At 46.6% G+C, this 27892-nt stretch overlaps 1 protein-coding gene and 1 non-coding gene across 5 annotated transcripts in view; one reads left to right on the top strand and one right to left on the bottom strand.

Annotated features, from left to right (window-relative positions):
- Positions 1-510: 510 nt before the first annotated feature.
- Positions 511-583, top strand: Trnak-cuu (transfer RNA lysine (anticodon CUU)). Its single transcript has one exon. It is a non-coding gene; the product is annotated as a tRNA-Lys (tRNA).
- A 22499-nt stretch (positions 584-23082) lies between these two features.
- Positions 23083-27892, bottom strand: part of Ttc28 (tetratricopeptide repeat domain 28) — a 368181-nt gene continuing 363371 nt past the window's right edge. For all 4 annotated transcript variants that reach the window (XM_051176415.1, XM_051176416.1, XM_051176417.1 and 1 more), the window contains one exon: positions 23083-27866. In XM_051176415.1, the coding sequence (XP_051032372.1) occupies positions 26278-27866 (1589 nt within the window). In that variant the 3' untranslated portion in view covers positions 23083-26277. The remainder of the gene's footprint in view (positions 27867-27892) is intronic.

Below are 27892 nucleotides of genomic sequence, written 5' to 3'. Positions count from 1 at the left end.
TTAAGCATCCTGTATCTTAACTCAGTCATGTCTCCGTCATAATTTTAATAAATGGCGGGCCAGTGAGATAGTTCGGTGGGTAAAGGCACTCACCACTAGGACTGACCATCATCCCTGGGACTCACATGATGGAGAGAGAGCCAGTGCCCACAGATTGTCCTCTGATTTCCACACACATGCAGTGGCATGTGCACACTTACATGTGTATCCATACACAAATAAATGAAATTTATAAAAAAAGGAACGCTGGGCCAGAGAGGTGTCTCAGTTTGCAAAGTGTTTGCTGTGTAAGCATGTGGACCCAAGTCAGCCTCCAGTACTGAAATAAAAAGCCAGCTGTGGTGGTATGAGCTATAATCCCAGTGTCGAGGAGGCAGCAACAGGAGGGTACCTGGGGCTCAGTGGCTACCCAGCCTAGATGAACAGATGAACCCCAGACCAATAGAGACTCTGGATGAAAGAACAAGGTAGGCTAGGTGTAAGGAATAGGGTTTTTCCGCCCACCACCTGGTCCGGCTAGCTCAGTCGGTAGACCATGAGACTCTTAATCTCAGGGTTGTGGGTTCGTGCCCCACGTTGGGCGCCATTTGTAACGAGTACAGTTTTTCTGCACCACTGGTCTTGTCCCGCGGCTGCGCCAGCCCCAAATAATGCACAGAGACTCTGTATTTGATATAATGTTGTTAGCCAGGTACTAGTTTCTTATCGGCTAGCTCTGTCTTAATTATTAACCCATTTTCTACATATTTCCATGTGGTCTTACCAAGAGCGGAGGAATGGCAGTTCTGTTCTCTCCAGGCTCTCCATCCTGACTCCTCCTTACTACTTCCTCTTGTCTCCTAGTCCCACCTATCTTGCTTTCCTATTGGTCAACAGTGCTGTATTCATTAAACCAGTATGAGAAACATATACAGAATGACATCTCCCATCAGCTAGGTATAGTAGCACACAGCTAATCCCAGCGTGCAGGAGACAAAGGTTAGATCTCTGAGTGGGAGACCAGCATGGTCTCTATAGATTCAGGCCAGGCAGACCCCGACTCACCAAAACCAAGGTGGAGAGTTCCAGAGGTGCCACACCTGTGACCATCCTCTGGCCTCCATTTGCACCGGCACCCACACAGGAATGAGCAGAAATGCCAGTATCTGGCTGCTCTCGTGGAGTTCTTTCTCCAGCTGCTGGCAAATGTCGTTGGGGTGGATGAGATGGCTCAGTGGGTAAAGGTGCTTGCCACCAAACCTGTCATCCCGAGTTAGAGCCACATGAACCACATGTTGGAAGGAGAGAACTAACTCCTAAAAGTTGTCCTCTGACCTACACACAACACGCACGCACACACACGCATGCACACTATATTTTTTTTAAAGTATTTTCTATTTTGCACTAATTCTAACTTTAAAAGATCACCTTGAAGGATGTGTAATTTTCTGCTTAGTTTGCCCTTTTGGTTTTTCCTGGTGTGTTAGTCAATGTTTTCTAGAGGAAAAGAACTGATGAATGAATGAATGAATGAATCTATCTATCTATCAATCATCTGTCTTTCTGTCTGTCTGTCTGTCTGTCTAGGGGATGTATTAGAGTAGCCCCCCCCCCAGGCTGTGGTTCAGCTAATCCAACAATGGCTGTCTACCAATGAATGGGAAGTCCAAGAATCCATGAGGCGGGATGGCTCAGCTGGCCTTTAGTATACGTCAGAATCCTGAAGTAGGCTCTAACGCTAATGAGGGAATGAATTTACCATCACAAGTGAGGCCAATCAAGCAAAGAACAAATGCTCCCTTCTCGTCTCCTCCATTTAGGCTTCCACCAGAAGGTGTGACTCAGATTGAGGATGGGTCTTCCCACCTCAAGTGATGTGGATTTAAGGTAGGTTTTCCTATGTCAGATGAACCAATTAACAACAACAACAAAATCCCTTCAGGTAATCCAGTGGCTTGAATTGTTAGTTAATTCCAGATGTAGTCAAATGGACAACCCAGAACAGCCATCATACCTGGGATTGTCAGCAGACTGTAAGCTGGTGAGGATGTGGAAGGCAGGCCATGTTTTAGATCTCACGTGTGAATGAGGTCCTACAGGGAAGATGGAGATCACCACAGCGGAGCTTTGAGCCTCCACCTTGCATAGTGTTGTTGGCCTGGGGTCAGCAAAGTCCTTTCTTTTTCTTCCAGAAAGGATCTCATTATGTAGCTCTGGCTGTCCTGGAACTCAGTCTGTAGACCAGGCTGGCCTCAAACTCACAGAGATCCTCCTCCCTCTGCCTCCCCAGCGCTGGGACTAAAGGCGTGAGCCACCACTGCTCTGCTCAGATTCCAAGTATTAAATAGAAAATTCCACAAGTAATTAATTCCTAAGTTTTATATTGAATGCTATTCTGTGTAATGTAATGAGGTTCTGCACCACGGACGTGAGTCATTTCTTTATCCTGCATATTCATCATAGTCAAACTATCTTGATATTCTAGTCCTTGATGTGGTACCCCTCCCCCAGGATAAGGAAGAAGGTCTGTATTTGTCTCTCTCCTGAGCTTGTTTTACTCAGCATAACTACAGATTTACATGCGTCATTGCTGATGACAAAAATCTTTTCTTTTTAGAGTCTGCATATATTGTATATCGTGGAGTATATTTACTTCATCCATTCATGGGTTGACGGACACTTAACTTGATTCAGTGTCTTGTCCGTAGTGCTGACCTGAACATGGAAGTGTGCATGCCAGCTTACTGATTCCCTTTTCTTTGGTTGTACTTAGAAATGGGATACGTCATGAGTAACAATCACTCCTGTGATGGTTACCGTGAGTTATATTCTGTGCAGCGGGACAGCTCTATTTCCCCGCAGCTCAGTGTTCTTTTTTGTTGCAGCTGGCCCCCTCCCTGTCTGCCTGCCTCTTTCCCGATGTCTGTCCAGGTCCTTTGATGGATTCTGACAGAGCTGTTTGAGTCTGTTTTATGTTCTTTATATTAACCTCTTATCAGATGTGTTAACACAAGTGTTGTCTGCCATCTGGTAGGGAGATGACATGTCTCTTCTCTCCGCTGCCTGTTTCTCCGTGTAGAAGCTGGTAGTTTAATGCCACCCCTTTATCTTTTCTCGATCATGTGCTTAGAGCCATAAAACAAAACAAAACAAAACACCAGGTCAAACTCAAGAGCTTTTCTAACTTTATTTGGTTTAACTTACTGAGAGCTGAGTGTGGTGGTACACACCGGTGTTCCAGAATTTGGGAAGCCGAGTCAGGGCATGTCTTACCGAAGAAACACCATGGCCAAGGCAGCTCAAGGCACTTAAGTAGGGGCTTGCTTAGACTTTTAGAGGGCTAGACCATTATTGATGGGCGGGGTGCTGAAACAGTGGCTGAGAGTCTTACATCCTGATCCAAAGGCTGCTGTTTTTATCTAAATCTCAGTCATTCAGTTTTATCAGTAAAGTCTTGGGAGTAAGATGCTGGGGAGAAAGCCTGCCAGCTCAGAGAGTCGGAGAAAGCTCCCAGCTGACCTTCCTCCTCAGCCCATGGCCCAGAAAGCTTTCTCCTACGCTGTTTCAAACAAAACTCCTCAAACTGAATGTCCCGCACCCCCTACTTCCTGTGAGTCTCTCTCTCTCCATCCTCCTGACTCCCTCTTACTCTCTATGGTTTCTTCCTATGAAGTGGTTGCTTGCTTCACCTCTAAATTTATGGTTGAATTTATTTAATCCTGTTTACAATATCCAAGCAGAAAGCTCTTGGATTAAGAGTGTGTGCTAGGGCTGAGCCATGCCACAATTAGAAACAGGTTTTCCCAATAAATAATGCGATCTTAGGGTTCATTGTGTGATCAGATAACAAAAGGCAACAGACAGAGAGGGAGGAAGGAAGGAAGGAGGAGAGAGAGAGAGAGAGAGAGAGAGAGAGAGAGAGAGATTGAGATTGGGCTTGGTGTGGTCTTTTGAAACCTCAAAGCCCACCCTTATCGACAGATTTTTTTCTAACAAGGCCAAATTTCCCAGTCCTTCCCAGTTTATCAACTAGAGAGTAAGAATGAAAATATATGAGCCTGTGGATGCCAATCCCATTCAAACCACACAGGAGTATAGCAAATTTGAGATAAGACTGAGTTATGCCGAGTTCTCAGCTAGCCAGCCTGGGCTTTGTAGTGAGGCCTCACCTCAAAAGTTGAAGGCAAAGCAGACAGAGGAAGGGGAGAAAAAGAAGAAAAAGAATATGTAAATCTCCAGAATACTTCAAATTGATAACTAGGAAAGTTATTTCCTAGTAACTTACTAACAGAAGGGGCTAGCTAGTCTTGTTATAATACCAGGAGTTCTCAGAACAGACAATGTTGCCAAACACATCTGACAATCCCTAGGACAAGACACACGTTGTGGAAGGCAGAGTGTTGTGAGCACTTTCCATGCCAGCCTGTTAGCCCCAAATAACACACAGAGATACTATATGAATTGTAAGCTGTTAGCTGGTGACTATAATTTCTTATAGGCCAACTCTGTCTTATGTATTAACCCATAACTACTAATATATGTATTTCTACATGATCTTACCTTACCAAGAACACCAGTCATGTATCTTCTCCTTCCTGGATCCTCCACCTTACCTAATCCCACCTATCTTGCTTTCCTATTGGCCAACAGTGCTTTATTCATTAACCAATAAGAGAAACATATTTACAGAATGACATCTCCCATCATCTTTTCTGTCTAAATAAAAAGAAGGGCTTTAACTTTAACATAGTAAAATATATAACAAAACAGTTAAGCAAGAACTGTAATTACAATATTTAGTCTAATAACATTTAGCAAGATTTAAAGAAAATATTTTATCTAGCCTATCTTTGTGAGTCTAAAGTCTTATATGTAACTTGCCTTTTATCATAACTAAGCAAAAATTATAAACATGACTATCTGTCTTCAAATCCATCAAAGTCCACAGAAGGATAGTATATAAAACTCTAGAATTGTCATCGACAACTCGCTGCCTGGTCAGTCACTCAAAGATCTTCTGTAATGGTCCATCTTTGGCCCATAGGCCATAGTGTGTCTGGAAGACTCCTCAGCAAAGCAGGAAACTTTAAACTATCCACCTGTATTGGCAGTTTGTCAGTCACTTTTCTCTGTGTCCTGCAGACTATCTGGCAGGCTCTTCCATGAAGCAGGAACTCTGTAGCAATGTCCATCTTGTATCAGCAGTCACTTGCCTGGGGGTCCTCCATGTCCATTTTGTACAGCATAAAGTCAAACAGTCCAGACAAGAACAGTATCTTGTTCAAATGGCTAGTCTTGCCATATTGGAAGTAAACTCCATAACGAGTTTCTTCAATGTCCATCTTCCTTTCTGACATAGGTGGTGTTGCCAGGAGCATTTGTGCCTCACTGTCAAGAAAAACCCTAAACCATTTTAAATGCCATATTCTGTAGGTCTTTGAAAGGTTTGAAGAATGCCTATCCATTTGAAATACATCTCTATATATCTAGAAAACCTAACTAACCTAACTGTAAGTTTTGACTATTATTGTGACTATAATTTGTACTTAATTATACATTACATTTTAAAATGAGCTATACAAGCACAATACCTAAACAAGAGGAGAAATGTACATATAACAAAATTGATCTTAATTTGTATCAATAAATGAAAATCTATACCAATGCAAAGTATTCAATCCTATATCATTTCTGCCTTTTTTTTTCTTTAGGAGATTGACTGTAATCATTAACCATTTATAACCAACTCCATTTAAATGAAAACAAACATTTATAAACAATATTTGGGAATTTGAGCATCGTTCTTTCCAAACCGCTTCCTGTTGCAAGTAAGGTTTTTCTGCCAGCCTGGTCCCACCGCAGTGCCAGCCCCAAATAACACACTGAGACTCTGTATTAGATATAATGCTGTTGGCCAGGTACTAGTTTCATATCGGTTAGCTCTGTCTTAAGTATTAACCCATTTCTATTAATCTTAGTATTTCCACGTGGTCTCATCTTACTGGAGAGCAGAGCCTGCATCTGCTTTCTCCAGTCTCTACATGCTGACTCCTCCTTACTCCTTCCTCTTTCCTCCTTGTCTCCTAGTCCCTCCTATCTTGCATTCCTATTGGCCAACAGTGCTTTATTCATTAACCAGTATGAGAAACATATTTACAGAATGACATCTCCCATCATCTCCCTTTTCTGTCTAAATAAAAAGAAGGGTTTCAATCTTAACTTAGCAAAATATATAACACAACAATTATCAAGTAAGAATCACAGTTAACAATATTTAGTCCATTAACATTTAGCAAGATTTAAGAAAATATTCCATTATCTATTCTATCTTTGTGAGTCTAAAGTCCTATATGTAACTTATTTTTAAGCCTAACTAAGGAAAACTATAACCATAACTATTTGTCTTCAACTCCATCAAAGACCACAGAAGGATAATATATAAACTCTAGAAATGACAGAGTCAACTCACTGCCTGGTCAGTCACCCTAAGTTCTTCTGTAATGGTCCATCTTCCCCCCATAGGCCATAGTGTGTCTGGCAGACTCTTCAGCAAAGCAGGAAACTTTAAACTGTCTTCTTGTATTGGCAGTTTGTCAATCATTTTTCTTTGTGTCCTGCATACTGTCTGGCAGACTCTTCCATGAAGCAGGAACTTTGTAGCAATGTCCATCTTGAATCAGCAGTCATTTTTTTGTGGGTCCTGCATGTCCAGTTTATACAGCATAAAGTCAAAACAGTCCAGACAAGAGCAGTATCTTGTTCAAATGGCTAGTCTTGGAAGTAAACTCCATAACGAGTTTCTTCAATGTCCATCTTCCTTTCTGATGCAGGTGGTGTTGCCAGGAGCAATTGTGCCTCATTGTCAAGAAAAACCCTAAACCATTTTAAATGCCATATTCTGTAGGTCTTTGAAAGGTTTGAAGAATTCCTATCTATACCTCAAATACATCTCTTTGTATCTTGAAAAACCTAACTAACTTAACTCTAAGCTTTGACTATCATAGGTAATTATCTATAATCTGTACTACATTATACATTACATTTCTAAATGAGCTATATAAACATAATGCCTAAACAAAAGGAGAAATATACACATCACAAAATTGACCTTAAATTATATCAATAAATGAAAATCCATTACAAAACAAAGTATTCATATCTATACCATAATCCCCTTTTTATCTTTAAAAAGAGATTGGTTGTTGTCATTAACCATTTATAACCAACCAACCCCATTTAAATGAAAACAAGCATTTATAGACAATATTTGGAAATTTGGGCGTCGTTCTTTCCAAACTGCTTCCTGCTGGTAGGGGGCACTGTTATGGTTATCCTAAGAAGATGCAGAAATCCTGGCTGCAGTCTGCAAGGCTGCCTTGTTCAAGCTGTTTTGAATGTTGGATTACCTGGGATGCTGTTTCAGGGGGTCTGGTTTGATCAAACCATGCTAGTCTGGAAGAAACCCACAGCTTTTCATTTTCTGTGGAAACAAAAGTAGAAATCCTTTTCCCCAGTAATCTGTCCTTAGACTTAAATTTTGAAGTCAAAGCATTTTTTAAAATACATACATTGAATTAATCCAGCAGCATTTTTTTTAACAGTTGTTTCCTCAGCAGTCAAACGATACAAAGACAATATAACATCGTACAGTATCCAGATTCCCTCTGAGTTTTTCATTTTTGCTTGGCTTTATTATTACTTTCTTTTTTTTTTCATTTTTTGATACAGGGTTTCACTTTGTGACTTTTATCTGTCCTGGGATTTACTCTGCATACCAGGTTTACTTTGAAATCACAGAGATTTGCTTGCCTCTGTCTCCCGAGTGCTGGGATTAAAGGCGTGTGCCACCACACCCAACTCTTTTTTCATTAATTGTCACATAGCTGTATTCATGCATGTGTATATACACTATATATATTTATACACACATACATACACACACATACATACTTATCCCAAAATACATAAATACAACCTGCTAAGTCTGTATAATGGCATCTGTATGTATATGTTTCAGGGCTGGCCATTTGGCATCTAAGTTCCGAGAAACTACTAAACTAGACTGCTCAGTGGGTAGAAAGAAAGGCTTATTGAGGATCAGACTGCCAAGGCCATCTGTGGGAGTTCACCCTAGGAGATCTGCTTCCCTGGTGAGCAGAAGCTTGCCTTATTTGCTTGCTTACCTACTTAACAATTCTTTGGTTTTCTTGGCTAAAGTCCTTCTTTCTGTTTAGGACAGTGCCACCAGCACTGCCATTTAGGGGAAGGTGTTGGACCTAAAATTCCAGCCTTTTGTTGATGACAAGGAGAGACAAAGTCCTCTGGATATCTCCTGCTGATTGGGGGCTTGAAAGTAGGGGAGTCTGAAATGCTGTTCCAAAGCAGAGGCTCAAGCCAGCAGGCAATGGTAAGAAACCTGAAGAAATTCCATCAGAAGCATCTGGTTTACTGAATGTCAGGTAGTGTCATCTAGAAGAACCTGAAGAGATGGTCCAACTGTGTTATTATGAGAAGAGTAGAGACAAGTGTACCGAGGAGAGGGCTTCAAGGGAGACCACAGGAGACTCTAGAGTCAGCCTCCGGGATCCATAGTTTTCACTTGGCCAGACCGACTCACGCTGTCTTTCAGCAAGTGCAGAGTCCACAGGTTCTGCGGGACCACCTGGGGATATGAGAGGAGCCTGCTTTGGAGCAGTTTCAGGGCCACAGCTGGTTCCAGGATGGTGTCTTGTCAGCTGAGTGAAATGCTGCTGGGGCAGATGTAGGCTAGGGACAGAAGATAAAGTTAAGCTTCAGGGGTGGGGTGGGAGTCTTTACTTGATACTTCCAGGTCTACCTCTCTGCCTGGGATGTCTAGAAGACAAAAAGAACACTCACCCAACTGGAGGGAGGGGGGGTGTCCTTTTGACTTGTGACAGGTGGATCCAAGTTACGACTCTCTAAAAGTTTTCAGGAATCCTTTGAAGTTGACAAAAGAGATAAAAAGTTTGCCAGGCATAATGGTGCACACCTTTAATCCCAGAGTTTGGTGGGGTGAGGGGCAGAGGCAAGTGGAGCTCTGTGATTTCAAGGCTAGCCCGGTCTACATAGCAAGCTCCAGGACAGCCAGGACTACAGAAGGTAGACCCTGTCTCAAGAAAAGAAGAAAGAAAATAAAAAAGAGAGAAGAGTTTTAAATATATGGGCATGACCACTGCCTGTAATTTTCACTGAAGTCAGTAGAAAAACAGTCAATAATTATCTATAAGAAATTTGAATAGACTCATAACTTTGAGCCATAGCAAAAAAAAAAAAACAAAAAAAACCAACATAGCCTGAAAAGTTGTCATTATAATAGAAGCATGAATGTCCATCAGTAATAAGACAATTTTTAAAAGTTACATTTATTTACTGAGTGTGTGTGTGTGCATTTGAGCGCTACAGGGTGCATGGAGAGATCAGAAGACAGCTTGGGTGTCAGCTCTTCTCCATTCACTATGTGGGACCTGGGAGTTGAACTCTAGTGACTGGGCTTCCCTGCTGAATCATCTCGCCAGCCCATCAGTTGACTTTGCTGTATGGTGCTAACAGTATACAGCAGCCAGTCTCCTCAGTCATCAGGCAGTTCTTTAGAACACACATCTGAGAGTTGAGTGGGCAAATGCCAGCACATAAATAAATCTGTGTGGCAGTTGTTGTCCAATTACTTTTCAAATGTTTTTTCTTCAAGATTTGTTTTGTTGTCTATGTGTAAGTGTATCTGTGCATGAGTATGTGTGGTGCATGCACTTAACCACTGAGTTGTAGAGTATTATTTTAAGGTGTGTGACTTTTGTTTATGTTGCATTTGTTTAACTCTGTGAAGCTGTGACTCTTTGCCTGTTTAAAACACCTGGTGGTCTAATGAAGCACTGAATGGCCAGTATCCAGGCAGGAGCAAGGATAGGCAGGGCTGGCAGGCAGAGAGGATAAATAAGAGAACCCAGGAAGGGATTGGACAATAAAAGGAGGAGGACTTAAGAGGCTAGCCACCCAGCCACTCAGCTACACAGCCAGACACGGAGGAAGAAGGAAAGAAGTGGTATACCGGAATAGAGAGATAAAAGCCCCAAGGCCAAGCTAAGGCCGGACATTCATAACTAAGAAGAAGCCACTGTGTGTGATTGATTTGGGAGCTGGGTGGTGATCCTCCCAAAAAGCAAAATGAGTAAAGCATCACTGTAGCTCCCCGAAGTGCTTTATTGTTGACAGAACGGTGTTGTTCTCTGCACTGTGCCGTTTCCTTGTGGTTGATGCAGGTTGTAGGTCTTTGGCAAGTAGGCTAGCACAGCTGTGTGTCGGTCGGGGCCTTTAATGTGTCCAACGAGAGCTGTAACTGCTGAGTGGCATGATTGCAGTTCCCCTGATTTCTGGTGGTGTTTATTTCAGTCCCTTCATTGAAATGCTGCCCTCTAGGCTTTTCTGTTAAGTTCTTCTTTTTCTCTTTGCATTGATAAATACCTTTGACGGTGTGGCAAGGCTATGCCATTACTTCACATCATTGTAAATATCTGTTACCCGTGCTCATCTTTAGTCAGGATGAAATTCGTCCCAGATTCATGACCATCTTAAGTAAATCACAGAAAAAACTGACGAGAGTAGGTCAAGCAGAAGTTTCCAGTCTGCGCATTGTGCTTGAGAAACAAACAGTTGCTGCAGTTTACACAGTGTGTCCAGGCCTGAGCACAGGGGTCTCCACAGAGCTGGCCTCTGTAGTGAGGCCAAAGCCTGGGGATGCTGTAGGTGTGTGTCTGGAAGCTTTGCAGGCTAGGTTGCCAAGGGAGGAAACAGGCGGCCATGAGCAAATGGAAAGGAACCACAGGCCTCACAGCTACAGGAAGGCATGTCCCCAGCAGCCAGGGTGGAGTCCAGAGGCCACCTGTGGAAAGATAGAGAATATGCACAGTGAGGACTACTCTGAAAACAAGCCCGAGAGGCGCAAACTGTAGCCCAACCAACCATGTCTCTGAACAAAACAAGAAACAGGTTCAAGGGATGTAAAAAGGGACAGGAAACTCAGTGAGGCTTCATTCACCTGGACTGTGGATGGTAATTAGCAGGAGTGCAGTCGGTAGAGTAGGAGCAGCGGCGTTGGGGATTGGGGGGGGGGGTTAGCCCAAGTGACAGACAAACCCCATACTCCAGAAAATCGCATGAGCATGACAAAAGTGACACAGGAGGCTTCTTTAAAAGTCCCAGGGCCACTTTTCCATATGGACGTCGTCCTGCTGCCTGTCAGACCTGGGATTTATCCATTTGTGTATGTACATGATTGCAGACCCAGCTTCTTGTTTTAGTCAGTGGGTTATAACTTGTACCTAGCATGCTTCTTGAAAGACCATCACATTTCATCATTTGTGTGAGCATGCTCATGCCACATCGTACATGTGGAGATCAGAAGACAACTTGCAGCAGTCAGGTCTCCCCCATGTGGGTCCTGGCAGTTGGACTCAGGTCATCAGGCTCCACAGCAGGCACATTTACTTGCCCATGGTTGGGGAGTCCTTTGAAAGGCTCGTCGAATCTCTGATCACTTTCTTGCATTCTGATAGGCCACACATTCTGGCTCTTCTTAGCCATCTTCTCAGGCTGCCCTGCTTCCTATGAGAGCTAAGCAGTCCCTGGAGCCAGGCTCTGGGGGTATGCAGGCTTTCATTGCCATTATTGCTGCCAGGCTCTCCCAGCTGTCCCTGTATTGATCCATTTAGTGATTAAGTGATTTTATATCAGTACCTCTGATCCCCTTCCCACCCAGGGCTGTACAGGTCCATTCCAACTTTTCTTGTTTAACTCCACCTCCCTGGGCACAAAGCCTAATTCCCATGATCCTTGCTTTGTAACATGTGCCCATTGTCATTGCCCCCACCATGGGTGGATGCTTCCCTGGCCACACAGGGCCACTGTCCTCACCCTTCCTATGCATGGTGTCCTCCTTACCCTGCATCTGCCCTGACACCCTGAGCCCAGCCTTTCCCAAAGGACTCTGTTGCCTCTCCAAAGCTACTGTGGCTCTTGCCTCCAATTAGACACTTACCTTGCTCAGAATACTTTATAGGTCCTGCTAAATCAGATCCAGTCGTGGGAACATGCTACTGTATTTCAGGAGGAATGGACTACATGTGAAAGTGGGCACTTACAAACCCTGCAGGACCAGACACAGAGAAGAGACCCACACACACACACACACACACACACACACACACTCCCTCCCTCCCTCCCTCCCTCTCCCCCCTGGCTCGCCAGTCCCAGGGAACCACAGAACGTCTCTGAAAATGATTGCCTGTTTTTAAAATGTAGACCAGTGAGTTTTCAAGAAAACACCTGGAAGAATTTTTCCTCACAAACCAACCTGTCTATTCTTGACAATATTGTTTGTCTTGTTTTTTTGTTTTGTTTTGTTTTCCTTTTCATCAATTTTTTGCCCATCAATTTTTAGGTGAGAGCCATTCAAGAATCTAACCTGAGCCACTTATCCGGAAAGGTCTAGGAGTGGTCCTGACCAAATTCCTCTTGGTCAGTATTTAAACTTTAAGAATTAAAGTTCATTTCAAATTACCCTCCCAACACCCCCCCCCAAAAAAAGAATGTAGCCTGAGACCTTCTATAAGGAGCCTGGGTAACTGTAGAACCTGAAATTCAGCCCCAAGAGGTGGAGGGGAACCGTGGAGGGTGGAAATCAGACCATAGAAATGTGAGGACATGAGACTTGACACATGTCAGTGGCACCTCTCTGCCCTCCATTTATGCCTTGTTCACATCTTGGGGAGCAGCTGTGACATTGTTGCGTTGCCACCAGCATTTGGTGGTGATCTTGTGTTGTGTGACAAGACTTTTCCTGGGGAGATAGAACCCACACATGTATTCAACCCCAGATAGGAAGCCCATGACAAACCAAAGTCCAGCCTGGTGAACCACGAGTTTTATTGGGATCACTTACAGGAACATGGGTGAGGGGTGATTTACAGGAACAGAAATGACACAGAGCCCACTGCATCACCCAAGCCCACCCCTGCATTACAAAGCTGGGAACCTGGAGCACACTTCACAGTCTGCAGGCAGTTCAGCAGGTTGGAGCGTGCCCTCCTCCGGTGCCTTAGGCTAAACCTGTGCCCATCTCTGCTTCTTCCGTGGAGCTGATTTAGTTTCCAGGTCTTTACAGCTTGGCGGTGCTGGCCTGATAGTGACTCTGGGCAGTTTGCATGTTTACTCTGGCAAGGAAGGACCTAGTAAATGCTCTCAGTTCCTGCTTAAGGATTGTTCCTTCAGGGTAGATAGAGTGTTTCAATCTCAGAGGAAACTGTTACATAACACCCAGGTAAATGTTAGTAAAGCTGTGATTATTTAGTTACACCAACCTTTTTGGAAATCAAACTGTCTCTTGGTGGATACAATGACCCTAACCCTGCCCTGTGTGGTTGGGAAGGGATAGAAACAGAACAGCAGTGTGTGTTGTGTTGGCTGGAGTCTGTCATTGAAAACCATAAGCCTCCGTAAGGCTGGCCTATAATATAAGCAAACGTGTGGGGCATTTCCTTGATGAATGATTGGTGTGGGCAGGCCCAGCCCACTGTGGGTCCTGGGTTGTACACGAAAGCAGGCTGAGAAAGCTATGGGAAGCAAGCTGGTAAGCCGTGCTCTCCCTGGCCTCTGCTTCAGCTTCTGCCTCCAGGTTCCCACCCCGACTGCCTTCAACGGTGGACTGTGATTTGGAACGGTAAGCTGAGATCAACCTATTCCTTCCCAATTTGTTCATGGGCATGGTGTCAATCACAGCACTAGAAACCTAAGACACCATCTTAATGGGCTTCAGATGGCAAATTTTTTTAATTGCATTTTATTTTTTAAAAATGTTTTATTCTTGAAAATTTGATATACTATGATTACATTCTGCCCCTTCCCCAACTCCTCCCAGACCCTCCCTCGTCTCCCTACCCACCTGGCTTCACTTTCTTTCTCTCCCTTAAAAAACCAACAAAAATGCCCCAGGTCTGATTTGTGTTAGCCTAGTGTCCCTTCCTGAGCATGGGGTCTGCCCTGTTATGTGGCTGCTGTGCCAGTTGCAGACGTCAGGTTATTGATTACTGTTTGTCGGTGCAGTTTCTTTGGTGAAGAAAAGTAAAGCTGGAGTGAAGATTCACAATTGAAGGCTGCTCTTTAGAAGGAGGCTGGGAGGAGGGACTCTCCAAGGTGGTGTAGAGCTGAAGCCTGCAGGGTCTGCCCGGGAAAGCCACGAGGCCCTGAGCTTAAGCGCCACAGGTGTGAAGTCCACGAGGCAGGAGCCTGTTGGGCACAGCTGAGGAATGGGAGAGGGCTCTGGGCAAGGGTAGAGCACAGGGGCTCAGCTGTGCATCGTCCCACTGAGTATATGGGGTGGGGCGGTGTTCTTCTGCAAAGCCGCGGCAGCTGCTCTGTGGGGAAAAGACCGAGGGGAAGGAGACAGGCTCAGACCAGGTCGGAAGGAGGTGGGGGAAGCCACAGACCTTTGGGGGTTCCTGTGTGGTGTGAGGAAAGGAAAGTAGGGTGCAGCTTTGCTGGGTTTTGTTCTGAAGAGCTAGACCTGATATCTCTTGAGCTGTGGAAAACTTCAAAGGAAGCAGTTCTGGGAAGGAAAATGGGGTGTGGGTTTTGTGGTATATTAAATGTTCTTTGCAGTGCTGGGAATGGGACCCAGGGGCCTTGAAAATGTCAAAAAAAAAAAAAAAAAAAAAAAAAAGGTGAATTCTCACCACAGTAACTTCCCTGGGTGAGCATTCACCACTGGCTGTGTCCCCAGGTGAGCTTTATACATGGTGACATAGAATTTTTTTTTCCAGAAAGGTACATAAATTCTAACTACATCACATTATAAATTATAACTACCATCCCACCAAGTCAACACGCCCAGGTAGGCAAGTCCTCGGCCCCACCATAAGAGTGACATCCAGACCCTTGACTTGCGGCTTTGGAATGTGATGAGTAGATGGGCGGCATACAGCTTTTGCTATCAGCCCCCCCTCCGTGTTAGGAACCCTTGCCTCAAGTATGCGGCCATCGGCTGCTCACCGCTGACAAGTGTCACGCACCCTACAGATTATATCCTTCTGTGTCCTGTTTGGAAAGTGTAAGGAGACAGCCACTTCTGCCTTTGAAGTGCTGTCTTTAGCCTAGGCTTTCACATCTAAGTGCGAGGCCCGTGGAGAATGGATGTCTGTGTGTGGTGTGAGCCGAGGTAGAGGTCAAGGTTATTAATGTACGTTTGTGTGTGGTGCATGTGCACATGGTACATATGTGTGAATGTGTGGCGCTACCTGTGTGTTGTACACATGCATGCTGGTGTGCTTGTTTGAATGCGTGGAGGTGGGTATGTAGGGTGTGCGTGTGTGGAGGTGCGTGTGTTGGGGGCAGTGGTTGCAGTTTCCCTGTGGGTGTTAGGAATGGAACTATGGGCTTGTACTTGTTTGGTGTTTTCTTTGCTTCTTTGCCCACTGAGGCCTCTCGCCAGCCTCAGTTGAACTTGTCCCTATATCTATGTATCCATCCCTCTCTCTGTCTCTGTCTCTGTCTCTGTCTCTCTCTCTCTCTCTGTGTGTGTGTGTGTGTGTGTGTCTGTGTGTGTGCCTGTGTGCGCCTGTGTGTGTGTGTGTGTCTGTGTGTGTCTGTGTGTGTGTGTTGACTTGGCACCACTTCCCTTCCCTGCCCTGCTACTGTGTCCTCTTTGTCAAAAATTAGGTGACCATAGACAAGTGGTTTGTTTCTGGACTGCGCACAGCTGTGGGGGGGGGGGGAGCTGTGTCCGGGGAGCATGGCTGTGCTGTTGTGCTCTTCTAGCCCGCTTGAATATTCCAGGTCTCTTTGCCATCTCCCCATAATTCAGAATTGGCTTGTTAATTTCTACCAAAGAAAACAAAACACTGGTGGAGCTTTTATTACAACAAAAAAACATAAATCTTGAGGATGCAATTGAATGAGTTTTGACAAATGTGTGCACTCACGTAGCCTATGGCAGCCACAGTAGAGAGCTGTCCTGCCTTGCTAGGGTATTCCCTCAGGCCAACCCAGCCAGTCTTCATGTTCCTCCGAGTCAAGCCATTTTCATTTCTGTCAGAGTGAATGGGGGTGTGCAGTCACACAGTTGGTCTCTGACTTCCTGGTTTCCACCACGTTTCTCATGGTTGCTCTTGGTTAGTCTGTCACTCATCCTTTCTCACCGTTGTATGTCCCTGCTGGTACGATGTACTGGGCTCGTTCCAATTTAGAGTCTGTGTAAATAAGGCAACTATGAACATTTTTGAGCAAATATCTTTGTGGACAAGTTTATTCATCTCTTAGGAAAGTGCTGAGGGAGCTAGGAGCTGGGTCTTGAGGAGTGCATGCTGTTTTGTAGAGAGCTGCCAAACAGTTGCAGAGTGGCTGTACCATTCCACTCCCACGGGAGTCCCTTTGCTTACTTACTCATCAGCATCTGCTGTGGCAGCCTTCCCAGTTTACCTATGCTGATGGTCTAAAGGGTTTGTTTGTCTGTTTACTAACTAGAGTAGCGGAATTGGCATGTTCATACATAATCTTTGTTGATTCTCTCATGAGCTCCCTGCCCTATCTTTCGTTGTAGTGTCCCTCCTTCCCCTTCCCAGGTGTCCATTACTTGCCACACCCTTCTTCCTAAAAGTCTCTGTTGCCATTTATCTTCTGAGCCTGGGTACTTCATGTAATGTTTTCTTCCTACCCATTTTCCATGATTCTGTCTTGTGTAGATCCTATGTGGCAGTAACCACCTGGGCTGGGCTGCTCCCGTGCTGCTGTTGTGAGTAGAGAGGAATATGCAGGAGTCTCTGGAGAGAGGTCAGGTCCCAGGGGTTCATATGCAGGGGTGGTGCAGCTGGGCTCCCGTAGTGGCTCCCTCCCCCCACATCCTCAGCAGCATGTGCTGTTATTTGTTTTCCTAATGATTGCCACACTGACCAGGGTGAGATGGCATCTGCTCCCCTGGCAGCCAAGAATGTGGACCACACTTCAAAAGTACTTGTTGCCATTTGTATTTCTTCTCTTGAGAACTATGGTCAGTCCTTAGCCCACCTTTCTGATTGTGTCATTTTCTTACTACTTAGTTTTTAAGCTCTCTGTGTACTCTAGATACCAACCCTGTATCAGACGTGCAGCTAGCAGAGATCTTCTCCCATTCTGTATGTTCTCTACTCCATTAACTGCTCCCACCGCAGTGCAGAAACTTTATTAACTCATGAGGTCTCACTGGCACCTGCTGCCATATTTCCTGAGTCACTCAGCCCTGAGAGAACTCTTACCTGTGCCAGTTCCTGAGGTTTTTCCTGTTTCCAATTATAGCAGTTTCAGAGTTTCGGGCCTCATGCTGGGTCTTTGATCCATCGGGAGTCGGGTTTTGTGCAGAGTGAAAGATAAGGATGTAGTTTCTTCTTCTTTGGGTACCCAGTTTTCCCAGCTCAGTTGTCTTTTCTCCAGAGTATTTTGCCATCTTTATGAAAGCTCAAGTAGCTGTAGCTGTGTTTTGTCTGGATCTTCTGTTCTGTTCATTGGTCTGTGTGTCTGTCTGTGTGTCAGTACAATATTGCTTTTGTTACGGAAGTTCTGTGGTTCAAAGTTCTGTGGTTCAATATAAAATTGGCCATCCTTTTGTCCTGAGGTGATGTCTGTCCTTAATGCTAAGGTATGTTTATTGGATGCAGCAGCAGGATGGATCCTGTTTTCGTATCCATAGTGTGTGTGTGTATGTGTGTGTGTGTGTGTGTGTGTGTGTGTGTGTGTCTTGAGATCACTGGTGTTGAGAGAGATTGTGTGAAGTTTTACTTATTGGCTTTTTGGGGGGGGGGTGCTGCCACCCTGCCCCAAATAAATTGCACATGGAAGCTTAGTTAGGATAATTAAAGATAAGAAAGCTGGCTAACAACAAGCCAAGTTAAGGCCTGACACTCATAACTAAGACTAACCTACATACCAGTTTTATTTTACAGTTACGTTGTTGCTTCGAAAAGAAAATGGCTGTGCTTTAGAAAAGCTCCATACAGGGGCTGAAGAGGCACCTCAGTGATTAGGAGCGCAGGCTAACCCTCACAGAGGACCTGACTCCAAATCCCAGCACCCACTGGTGAGTCAGGGCTGTTTGTAACTCCGGTCCCAGGAGATCTGTTGCCCTCTTTTGACCTCTGATGGTACTGCACTCACGTGGAACGCAGACACATACATTTAGGCAGAGCACTCATACGCATAAAGAAACGAAAAAGAAAGCCCTTTATATAAAAAAGGTCTGACTTGGCATGACGCTGCCATGCAGAGCAGAACTCAAAGTCATTCCACCTCTGGTGACTCATAGGGCAGGCCATGAGCATATTTATACAGCAAAGAGTATTCTCCCCCAGAGCCCAAATGCACAGTTTTTACCAATTTAATAAACATGCTTCTCTGGGTGAGTGAAGCGCTGTCTAGTTGCTACCATGTCACTGTGGTGTGTTTGGACCCAGCTGTTGGACCGAGTTTCTGGAGCAGACACAAGGCAGGCTCTCGCCTGCTGCTCGTGGGTACTTAGTCCTGCTGGAGACTGCATAGCTGGGAAAGCCTGACAGTGGTAGAGGGAAAAGGTACTAGCCGTCAAAGCATAGGCATCCGGTTTTGAAGAGGAGCCCTAGCAAGCGGGAGGCTTGGAGCTCAACAGGTGCCCTGGCCCGAGCTCAACAGGTGCCCTGGCCCTCGCTGTGCAGGCATATGAGCTTCTCATGTGGTGCCCTAGGCTTTGGCCTGCAGGCTAGGACACTCAGTTCTGCTGCCCTGTGACAGCCAGTTACAGCTGGACCTGTTCAAGGCTAGCCTGGGCTACACAAGACCCTGCCTCAAAACAAAAACATGAGAGAAGGAAGGGGAAAGTAGCTTCTAGACAGGCAGAGTTCACACCCGTGTGTCCTGCATTGCCTTCAGCATGGTCACAGTGCGAACCACACAGTGCACACTCTGTGTGCTCAGCCCTAGTAATGCCCTGTAGTTAACGCTATTGGGCTTCTGTATCTGAGGTGTTTACAGATGCTCCTTTGGAGTCAGCACTCTTGCTGGCCCCTTTGGAATGTTGTTTTGAGACAGAGTCATGTGTAGCCCTGTGTAAACACAACCAGCCTTGAACTTCTGATCTTCCTCCTCGGTGCTGGGATTACAGGCGGTACCTTCATGCTAAGCTGTTTTTTTAATGTTTGAACTACAAGAATAGGGCAGGGTGTGGTTGTTTTTTTACTCTTTGGGGGTCCACCACCCAGCTCCCAACTAAATACACAGAGTTATTCTTAGTTATGAATGCCCAGCCTTAGCTTGGCTTGCTTCTAGCCAGCTTTTCTAACTTAAATTGTCCTGTTTCTCTTTAACTGCATTTTGCCTCTGGGATTTTTACTTTTCTTAATTCTCAGTATCTTTCTTTCTCCTTACTCCATGACTGGCTGCATGGCTGGGTGACTGGCCCCTGGTGTCCTCCCCCTCGTCTCCTATTCTTACTCCTCATTCTTACCTAGACATCTCCTCCTATTTATTATCTCTGCCTGGCATCCCTGTCTATCCCTCTTCTGCCTCGCCAATGGCTGCTCAGCTCTTCAGTGGACCAATCAGATGTTTCAGGCAAGCAAAGTAACACAGCTTTACAGAGTTTAACAAGTGCAACATAAAAGAATGCAACATGCTGGACAGTGGTGGCACACACCTTTAATCCCTGCACTTGGGAGGCAGATGCAGGCAGATCTCTGTGAGTTCGAGGCCAGCCTGGTCTATAGATCTAGTTCCAAGGCAGCCAGGGCTATTACACAGAGAAACCCTGTCTTGACCACCCCCCCCAAAAAAGAATTCAACACACTCTTGCATATATTTGATAGCATAAACAAATGTAACACATCTTAAACTAATATTCTACAGCAGTGGAGAAAGGGGACAGATGGCTTAGTGGTGAAAAGTACCAGCTGCTCTTACAGAGGACTCAGGTTCTCACAAGCACTGTCACCCAGCTCCAGTGACTCCAGCGCCCTCTTCTGTCTCCCACAGGCACTCACACCCCTCCGTGCACACAATAAGCATAATGTACACAGGGATTTAAGGACCTGTCTTTTTTATACTCTTACTTGTTTTGGAATGATTTGGACATGACACCTTACTTCTTTCTCTCTCTCTCTCTCTCTCTCTCTCTCTCTCTCTCTCTCTCTCTCTCTCTCTCTCTCTCTCTCTCTCTCTCTCCCTCTCCCTCCCTCTCTCTCTCCCTCCCTCTCTCTCTCTCAATAATTTGAAAGACAGAGTAGCTGGCCCCTAGAAGGCATCTGGCCTTTGCTTTTGGAAGCTGTCAGCTGAGCTGAGGGCAGGTGACCACAACTGCCCTTTGACTGTCTCTGACTTCTCCTCCAGCACTGTTTAAACTTCCCCATCTTTTCCAGCTGGAGGTTAGTGTCTTTTTCACCCAGAAATAGCCGAGATGTGAGAGCAAGCAGGATTGTAAGGTGCTTAGCTCTGTTCCCAACATATCCCCCAAGGCTGCCTGGTGTAGAGGGGGGAGCTGCAGGGACCATTAAGAGGTGGGGAATAGGGCGAGGCCAGTGGTGGCTGGCCTTCGAAAGGGAATTGTGGAGCCCCATCTCTGATCAGGCTTGTGTCCTTCATGTGCTTTTGTGGTGATATGTCTCCTCCCCACAGGCTCAGAGCAGAGGTCAAAGAATGAAACTCACCAGGGAGCAAAAATCACTCTCTGTCTTTGTAAACTGAAATCTCGGGTGTTTCCTACAGTATCAGAAAGCGAGCTAGCAAGATGTCACACATCTGCCCCTGTCCTCTCCACTCGCTGCTGCACCTTGAGCTGAACACCTGACCTGGAGCTGCATATCTATCTGGTGTCTGTTTTGAATATGTGAGCAGTGTCTTTGCATTTTCACATGCACTGTTGGGGCATTGCTCAGCATGTGTGCAGGCTCCTCTTTCTGTTTCTACAGAGTCTCTGGTGGTAGCTCTCCCTCTTGCCCATCCCATTGACAGCCCTGAGCTGTTCTGATTGCAGACTCTCTGCCTTCTTGCTTTTTCCAGTCTTCTCTGTGCTAGCATCTTCTCTGATTTCCTGAATTGCGTCCCTCGTGCTCAGGCAGTTGGCCCCTGGTACTTGGAGCTTAGAGCTGCAGCCCTCCTTCAGGGTTGGGGTATGTGTGTGTGTGTGTGTGGGGGTGTCTTACAATTACATACAGACTTTTTAAAGCACTCGTATCCCACTTGTTTTGTGAACTTACAGTTTGTTGTTGTTTTTAAGACAGATTTTCTATTTTATCTTGGAGCTCCATATGTAGATCAGCTGTCCTCAAACTCAGAGATCCATCTGCCTCTGCCATCCAAGTGTTGGGGTTAAAGGCATGTACTACCATGGCCAGACCAGTTTTATTCTTACAATTTTACACATAGCTGGCTTTCTGTACCCTACCCAGGGGTTCCTCATCCATGGGTCCAGCCAACCATGAATTGAAAGTATTTGGGAAGTATGCCCAGGTGCACCCCGTGTTGTCCACAGCAGTTCTCAGGCCAATGGGTCATAAACAGTCACCCCCAGAGTAAGGTTTATAGAAAGATATGCCTGGCTTAGGTTTGTAGACCACAGGACTAAGTCCAAAGAGACTATGATGGCTGTTGTCTGTAACTTCCCCCCAAAAAACAATGCAAGCCTAAGTTAAAATGTTGTGTTTTATTGAGGTCCACTATGTCAGCTTTCAGACGCCTAGAAATAAGACATATACATAAGAAACCTTCCTACCATGAGCAAAGTAAGCCCTAGGGATCCCCAGTCTGCTGACACTGTGTGGTGTGTGGGATGAGCTTTCACCCTGTGGTGGTTGGTGGTGGGGATGGAAACGGGGCCTCACACATTCTGAATGCTCTGCCATGACTCTACTCCAGCCCATATTTTCATGTTGCTCAGTTCTGTGTCAGGTACTTTAGATAACCTGCTGGGGAGAACTGTAGCTCATTTGTGCCCCTGCTGTCAGAAGTACAGCCAGTGCTGCAGCTGTGTGGTGAGGGCCTGTGGTGAACTGTACTGCCCTGTGACTGTGTACTAAGGACCAGTATTGTTCTCTGCCATGTGGTCTATATGCTGTATTCATGCACCTTCCATGTGCATTTGAGGAAGGTGGCTTCACTCTTAGAAGACAGGGCCTGTGTGCTGGGTTGTTTAGCCTACCACATACTCTGGTCTTCCAGCTATCTAGGGTTATGGGTTGAAGTCTTCTGAAATTTATGACGGGGTATTTTGCAGAACTGAACCATCTGCCAAACTTCCTCTCTCTCTGAGTTTGAGGTTTTTAGTCAGGGCACCCAGATTTAGATTTTTGTCTTTCTGCTAAGTTCGTCATGAGACAGCAGGCCTCTGATTTCTTGCTGTGTCTCTTAACTTTAGGGTGGCGTTTTCTCGTCCTTTGTTATCAGCCATCTGAGGCGCTGTGTGCTGCGGTGAGGTCTCACACAGCACATAGACTGTGGAGTTTGGACCCTTCAGTCTTGCTAGGCTCACTTGGCATTCCTGATACTCATTTCACCAGAATTTGTTCTCCTTTTTCTGTCCTTTTCTATTGTGTATTGTGTTTCTCCCCAACTAATATAATCTTCTTCTGGTTTTGTCCTAATGCATATTTAATGCATTAAAAAAGTCCACTTCCCTCTGTTCTGACACAGCAGGTTAGCATTAATGTTTTATATGTCGTTGCACAATATTTTGCTGTTTCCCGGTGGGATATCGCCCCTTCAAGTGCGCGTGTCCTTGCAGCTCCCTGGCCCCACTCAGTAGCCTCATGCTTCTCCACACACAGGACTGCGCTCTTCTTCCTGAAAAGCTTCCTTGAAAGTCTCCTGAGATAGGAGGTCAGGCGGCTAACACATGTTTGTTTTCCATCCCTGTCTAAGTAACCACTTGATAGCAGGCATCTCTGGCCCCACACTATGGTTCTGAGCGAGCCAGGTGCTGTCCATCTAAGATTCCGTGTGTCTAGAGTGGCTGGTGCAAGCGTCTCTTGCTCTCCTCCTGACATCCCTGCAGGGTCACAATTTAGGAACTGTAGGAAATGCACAGAGAGAGACTCGGAGACAGCGTTTAAAACTGACAGGCTCATGCTTTAATAAACACTGAATCACAAAGGAAGGGCCAAGCGCCCGCAGCCTCAATAAAAATATGAAGTTCTTTTTACATGGCAAATTTCGTAATATAAAAAGTTTAATGCTGTCTGGAAACTGTGTAATTTACAAAAAAAGTCCATGTAGGCCAAAGGCGGCTTAACAATGCATATAAGGAGTGTGAATGCCAAGTGGGGAGGGGAGGCGCCCAGGATTGAGGGTGGGTGGGTGGGTGGGTGCTGGCGTGGATGTCTCTGAAGGATCCGCTACAGACAGGCTGAGTTTACAAGCCACATATACAGTCAGTTCAGGTAAAACGAAGCGTGTGAGGAAAGCTGCACTGTTGCGGTTTGCCTCCTTACAAGGGCCCAGCCAAGGGCCCTTGAAGCTGCTGTATGAAGCTGCCGGGCAGTTGGACCCTGTGAGCAGCACCTCGCCACCTATCAGTGTGGCCTGATTTTCTTTTCTCTCTCGAAAAGGGAGGAAGGTGAGACCTGCACTTTGCTGCAGAGACAGCGTGAGTAGGGTTGGGATGTGAGCTGTGTAGGGATACCTGTGCTAGCGTGCAGTGACCAGTCACTACTGGTGAGAACTGGAGCAGCCTGTGGCCTTGCTCTGTGGTCCCACCAAGCTCCCAGAGGAGGTGGTTGCTTGTTTGGGGGCATGTCTTTGTCTGGTAGAGCAGGGTAGAACATTTAATAAAAAATTTATTAAAAATTTTCATTTCCTGAGCTTAAGGGAACATCTCTCACTACAAGCAAAGGGGAGACAGACTGATTCTGTAACTTTGATGCCCACATCTATTGGCTCTTCCCATTCAGGATGAAGAGCCAGGGGCTGGGTAGGCACCACCTAAACCAAGTGTGAGCCCCCAAGGCTCCAGGCCGAGCGGGCCCACTGCTTCCTTGTGGAGCAAAACTTGAGTTGCATTTTCTGCTGTATGCACCAGGGGTCATCACCCTTAACTTATAATAGGTGGCTTCAGGCTTTGTGAACCAAGAGGCAGAATCAAGACTTGTACTTATCAACCATTTTAAAAGGTAAAATCCATCACTGGTTTATGGACCATGGCTGCCAACCCCTGACCTATACAGAACCCTGAATCATGCAGTGTCTCATGGTCTGAAGTGTCCTCTTTACGGGGAGCTGGAATCTTCCTTTTGACTTTGTTTCACATGCTTGAAATCACCAAGACGACAAAGACAACGATGACTTGGGCCTGCACATTGGTCCCATTATTTCATCAACTTTGTTTTCTTTCATTGAAACTAACATCTGAGATAAATGAAAAGCATCCCAGGTACTGTTTGGCTCTTCAGTTTGAATCAGAAAACAACAATGTACCTAGGAGTACACACCAGGGCAGCCTTGGAGTCCTCCATGGCTTGATAACCACACATGGTCGGAGGGGTGGAGGTATTTGCTGATGGTGGGCTGCACCCTGGGCAGAGCACAAAGAGCCAGGCTTCTGGGCACTTGGGGGAAGAGGCTGAGGTGGCGGCTGGGAAGGTCAGGGCCCAGCCACCCGCCTGTGGGCTGAGGTTGGTTCTCGGTTTCCGAGGACCTGATTTTGCAAGTGGAATGAATGAATGCACAGTGCTGGGTTTGGTTTTCATTTGCTACAGGGTGAGTGAGCTCCCTGCTAACCTAAGATAGTGCATGCTGTTCTCATGAAGTATTTCTCTCCCAGAGGTGGGACTGGTCGATGTGATAGCCTTATCGCTGTTTGTCAGCAAGGTTGTTGGGTCAAATGCAGAATCCTCTATAACAAAACTAAGAGCAAACTGAGGCAGAGGTAGCAGTCAATGGCTACAGAGTGCGGTCATAGGATAGTATGGTGGTGCAGGCCTCAAGGCTGAGGCAGGAGGATTGCTGCAAATCAGAGGCCAGTTTGAGCTAGATGCCCTGCTTTAAAAAGCAACAACCAGAAACAAAAAACCAAAGTCAGATCCTACTCAAAGTGAGGAGTGCCCTTGGGGGGGGGTCATGATGCCAGGTTCCCCCCAACTCCTGTGAGGGTGGGCCTTGGCTCAGGGGACTGCTCTCAGTACTAACGTGGAATGTTTCCCCCGACCTGGTGGTGGTGTGACTCGCACTGTAACAGCATGTGAAGACTGACCTGGTTGATGGTGACTCTGGTGGCAGCAGAGCAGGCAGCCATGAGAAGCAGCTGGGCCATGGGGCCTGGTGCTGGAGAGAGGTTTGTAGGGCCTGAGCCGGGAGAGGAGGAAAGGCGCAGCGAGGCAGCCGAAGTACCTGGGATTCTGGACTAGCTAGCCAGGGACTTTTTTTTTCCTTTCTATCTTTTTTTTTTTTTTTAAATAAGTAAATTGAATAATTTCAACCATACCCCCAAGAAAACTTGATTATTACTTACGGATGAATATTCAAAATTTGACAGTTAAAATTTCTTGAGCTTTTAAAAATAATAGCTTTAAATGCAAAGCGCTATTGATAATAAAACCAAGTGTTTATCCATGTACAAAAAAGATCAGTTATGTTTTAAAAGCACAACATTGTGTTTTAAACCACAATTGCATAGTTCTAAAATGCCTGGGCAAGAGTACAGATTTTTTTTTTTTTTTAAGAAAATTCAAGTTTGGCCAACAGTGGGGTCAAAAGGCCCCCGGGGCCTAGCTCATGGGGAGCAACTGGAGATGGATGCAAGTGCTTTCAACATGAGTTATTGCATTGTGGCTGTGACTTCCGGTATCCACCAAAATGGCTACAATCTAATCACAAAGAATTGGCATTTTAAAAACCATAGTTCTCCTTTTGGCTAGTGTAATGATTCAGTGCAGAACTTAGAACATTCTATATCCCACCAGCACCTGGAAGCCCAACAAGAGCTGTTTGTGCTCCTGTAGGAAAGGTATGTATGTATGCATAGAGACTCGGTAGCAAAACCGGTGCTGCCTTCTTCCCACAGGTCCTGTGGCAGAAGCAGGAGCCAAGAGGCAGAGCAGGCACAGCCGTTCCCACCCCAGGAGAGACCTGCTTTTGGTGACTCTGGCCCAGGGGGAAGCTACCCGTGAGTATTTGGCATGGCAGTGACCTTGCACAGGGAGCCCACCTGTCTGAGGAGAGATGGTATCAGTGGCTGTGTGGGTGACTGCACTAGATGAGGGACCCAGAGACTGGCTGTACTGTGCACCGAGTCTGGGCCAAGATGCTTTAACATTTGGAGGAAGGGAAGAGCCTTCCTGGGGACAAGAACTTGTAACCATTGGCCAAGGGCAATCTCAGAGGGCGGGTGGCCGCAGTGGTGCTGAGGCCACCAGATGTTGTCAGTGCTGCTGCTGTCTCCGTGCACCAGTGGCCATTGGTGGGGACTCTGGGTGGCACCTCATCACGCCCCTGCACAGGCAGCTCCTTCAGTTCCAGTCTGTCAGCCCCACCCTCCTCTTTGCTGTGCCGAGGGGACAAGTTCAGCAGGCTGAGGACATCTCTTTTGGATGTCAAGGCTCCTGGTGCACCTCGGCATATTTTCCGGGGACCCCTGGGGGGCTGGGGCGCACTCTGCCAGAGCATCTTGAGGCTGTGCACTGCCTGCACCTTCTCGTCAGGGGCATCAGCTGGACTGGAGCGTGCAGAGCCAGCTGAAGAATAGGACAGTGCAGGAGATGGTGCACTGCACGCAGGGGATGGGTGGCCTGAGCCGGGGGATGTGTTCCGGGGGGACTTGGAAATGTGAGCACTGTAAGGGGAGCTGGGGTACTTGAGTCTAAAGAGTGGCGGGTCTGCCGGGGAGGCTGGGGTGTCACGACCAGGCGACGGGCGGCTGCTGCTAGGAGAGCTCAGGCCACCCTTGCTAGAGGCCTCTGAGGTGGTAGGGCTGCTCACCTTGGGCAGCGATGAGCTCCTGGCTGGCGGCTGTGGTTTGATAGTGAGTGGTGACAGCTGACTCCTTTGATGGGAGAGGACAGGCTTGCTGAAGGCGCTGGTCTCTGAAGCTCTGAAGACGCTGGTGCTGTTGGGTGCTGCTACCACGCCGTCCTCCCGGTCAGGGCCCTTACCTGCTGGCCCACCACTCCTCTGAAGGCGTTCTACCGCAAGGAGGTGGCTTTTAGTCTCCTCTAGGATCCTCTGGGCCAGCTCCTGGGGGTCGAGCTTTGGGGTGCTCTCCTCCTGGGACTTCACAGTGCTGTCGGTCTCTGTGCTGGACTGATCTGACTCACCTGTGTCTGAGCTTGCCAGTTTCCCCACTTTCTGGAAGGGGGAGTTTGGGCTGGGGATCAGGGTCATCTTCACAGGGGAATTGGGGGTGCTAACACTTCCCTTGGAGCTAACCGAAAGCCTCACACCACCTGGTGCCCTGACACAGGGCTGCTTAGGGTCTGGGGAGAAGTGTGCCTTCCCGTCACCTTGGTAGTTTGCCAGGGGCTCCATGCTGATGATGGAGAACCCCTCGTATTCTTCTTCTTCTTTGCTGCCCCCACGTCTGGCCTGAGGGGACAGCTGGCGCCGTGGCAGAGTAGCTCGTTGTGGGTGAGTACTCTTGGACCTATCGTAGTCCTGTCGTCCTCGGGGGCCCCCGCCTTCCAAGCCCCCTTCGGGTTTGGAGACAAAACTCATGGAGGAGGCAATGGAGCTGAGACTGTACACGGAGATGGCGTCGGAGGCAATGCTGTCTGCCCCAGTGGGAGAGAAAGGAGGGTGCTGGTAGCCCAGGGGCAGAGCATTGGACACGGACTGTGCCGATGCCAGGGACTCCAGGGAGGATGAGCTGTCCAGGCTGAGACGCTTGGGGAGCTCTGTGGAATCTAGGCACAGAATATCCGGGGCAAAG

The sequence above is a fragment of the Phodopus roborovskii genome, unplaced genomic scaffold (genome assembly GCF_943737965.1).
Source record: "Phodopus roborovskii unplaced genomic scaffold, PHOROB, whole genome shotgun sequence".
In the NCBI taxonomy this organism is placed as follows: Eukaryota; Metazoa; Chordata; class Mammalia; order Rodentia; family Cricetidae; genus Phodopus; species Phodopus roborovskii.
Note: the sequence above shows the minus strand (reverse complement) of the source record. Positions and strands in the feature narration are given on the sequence as shown.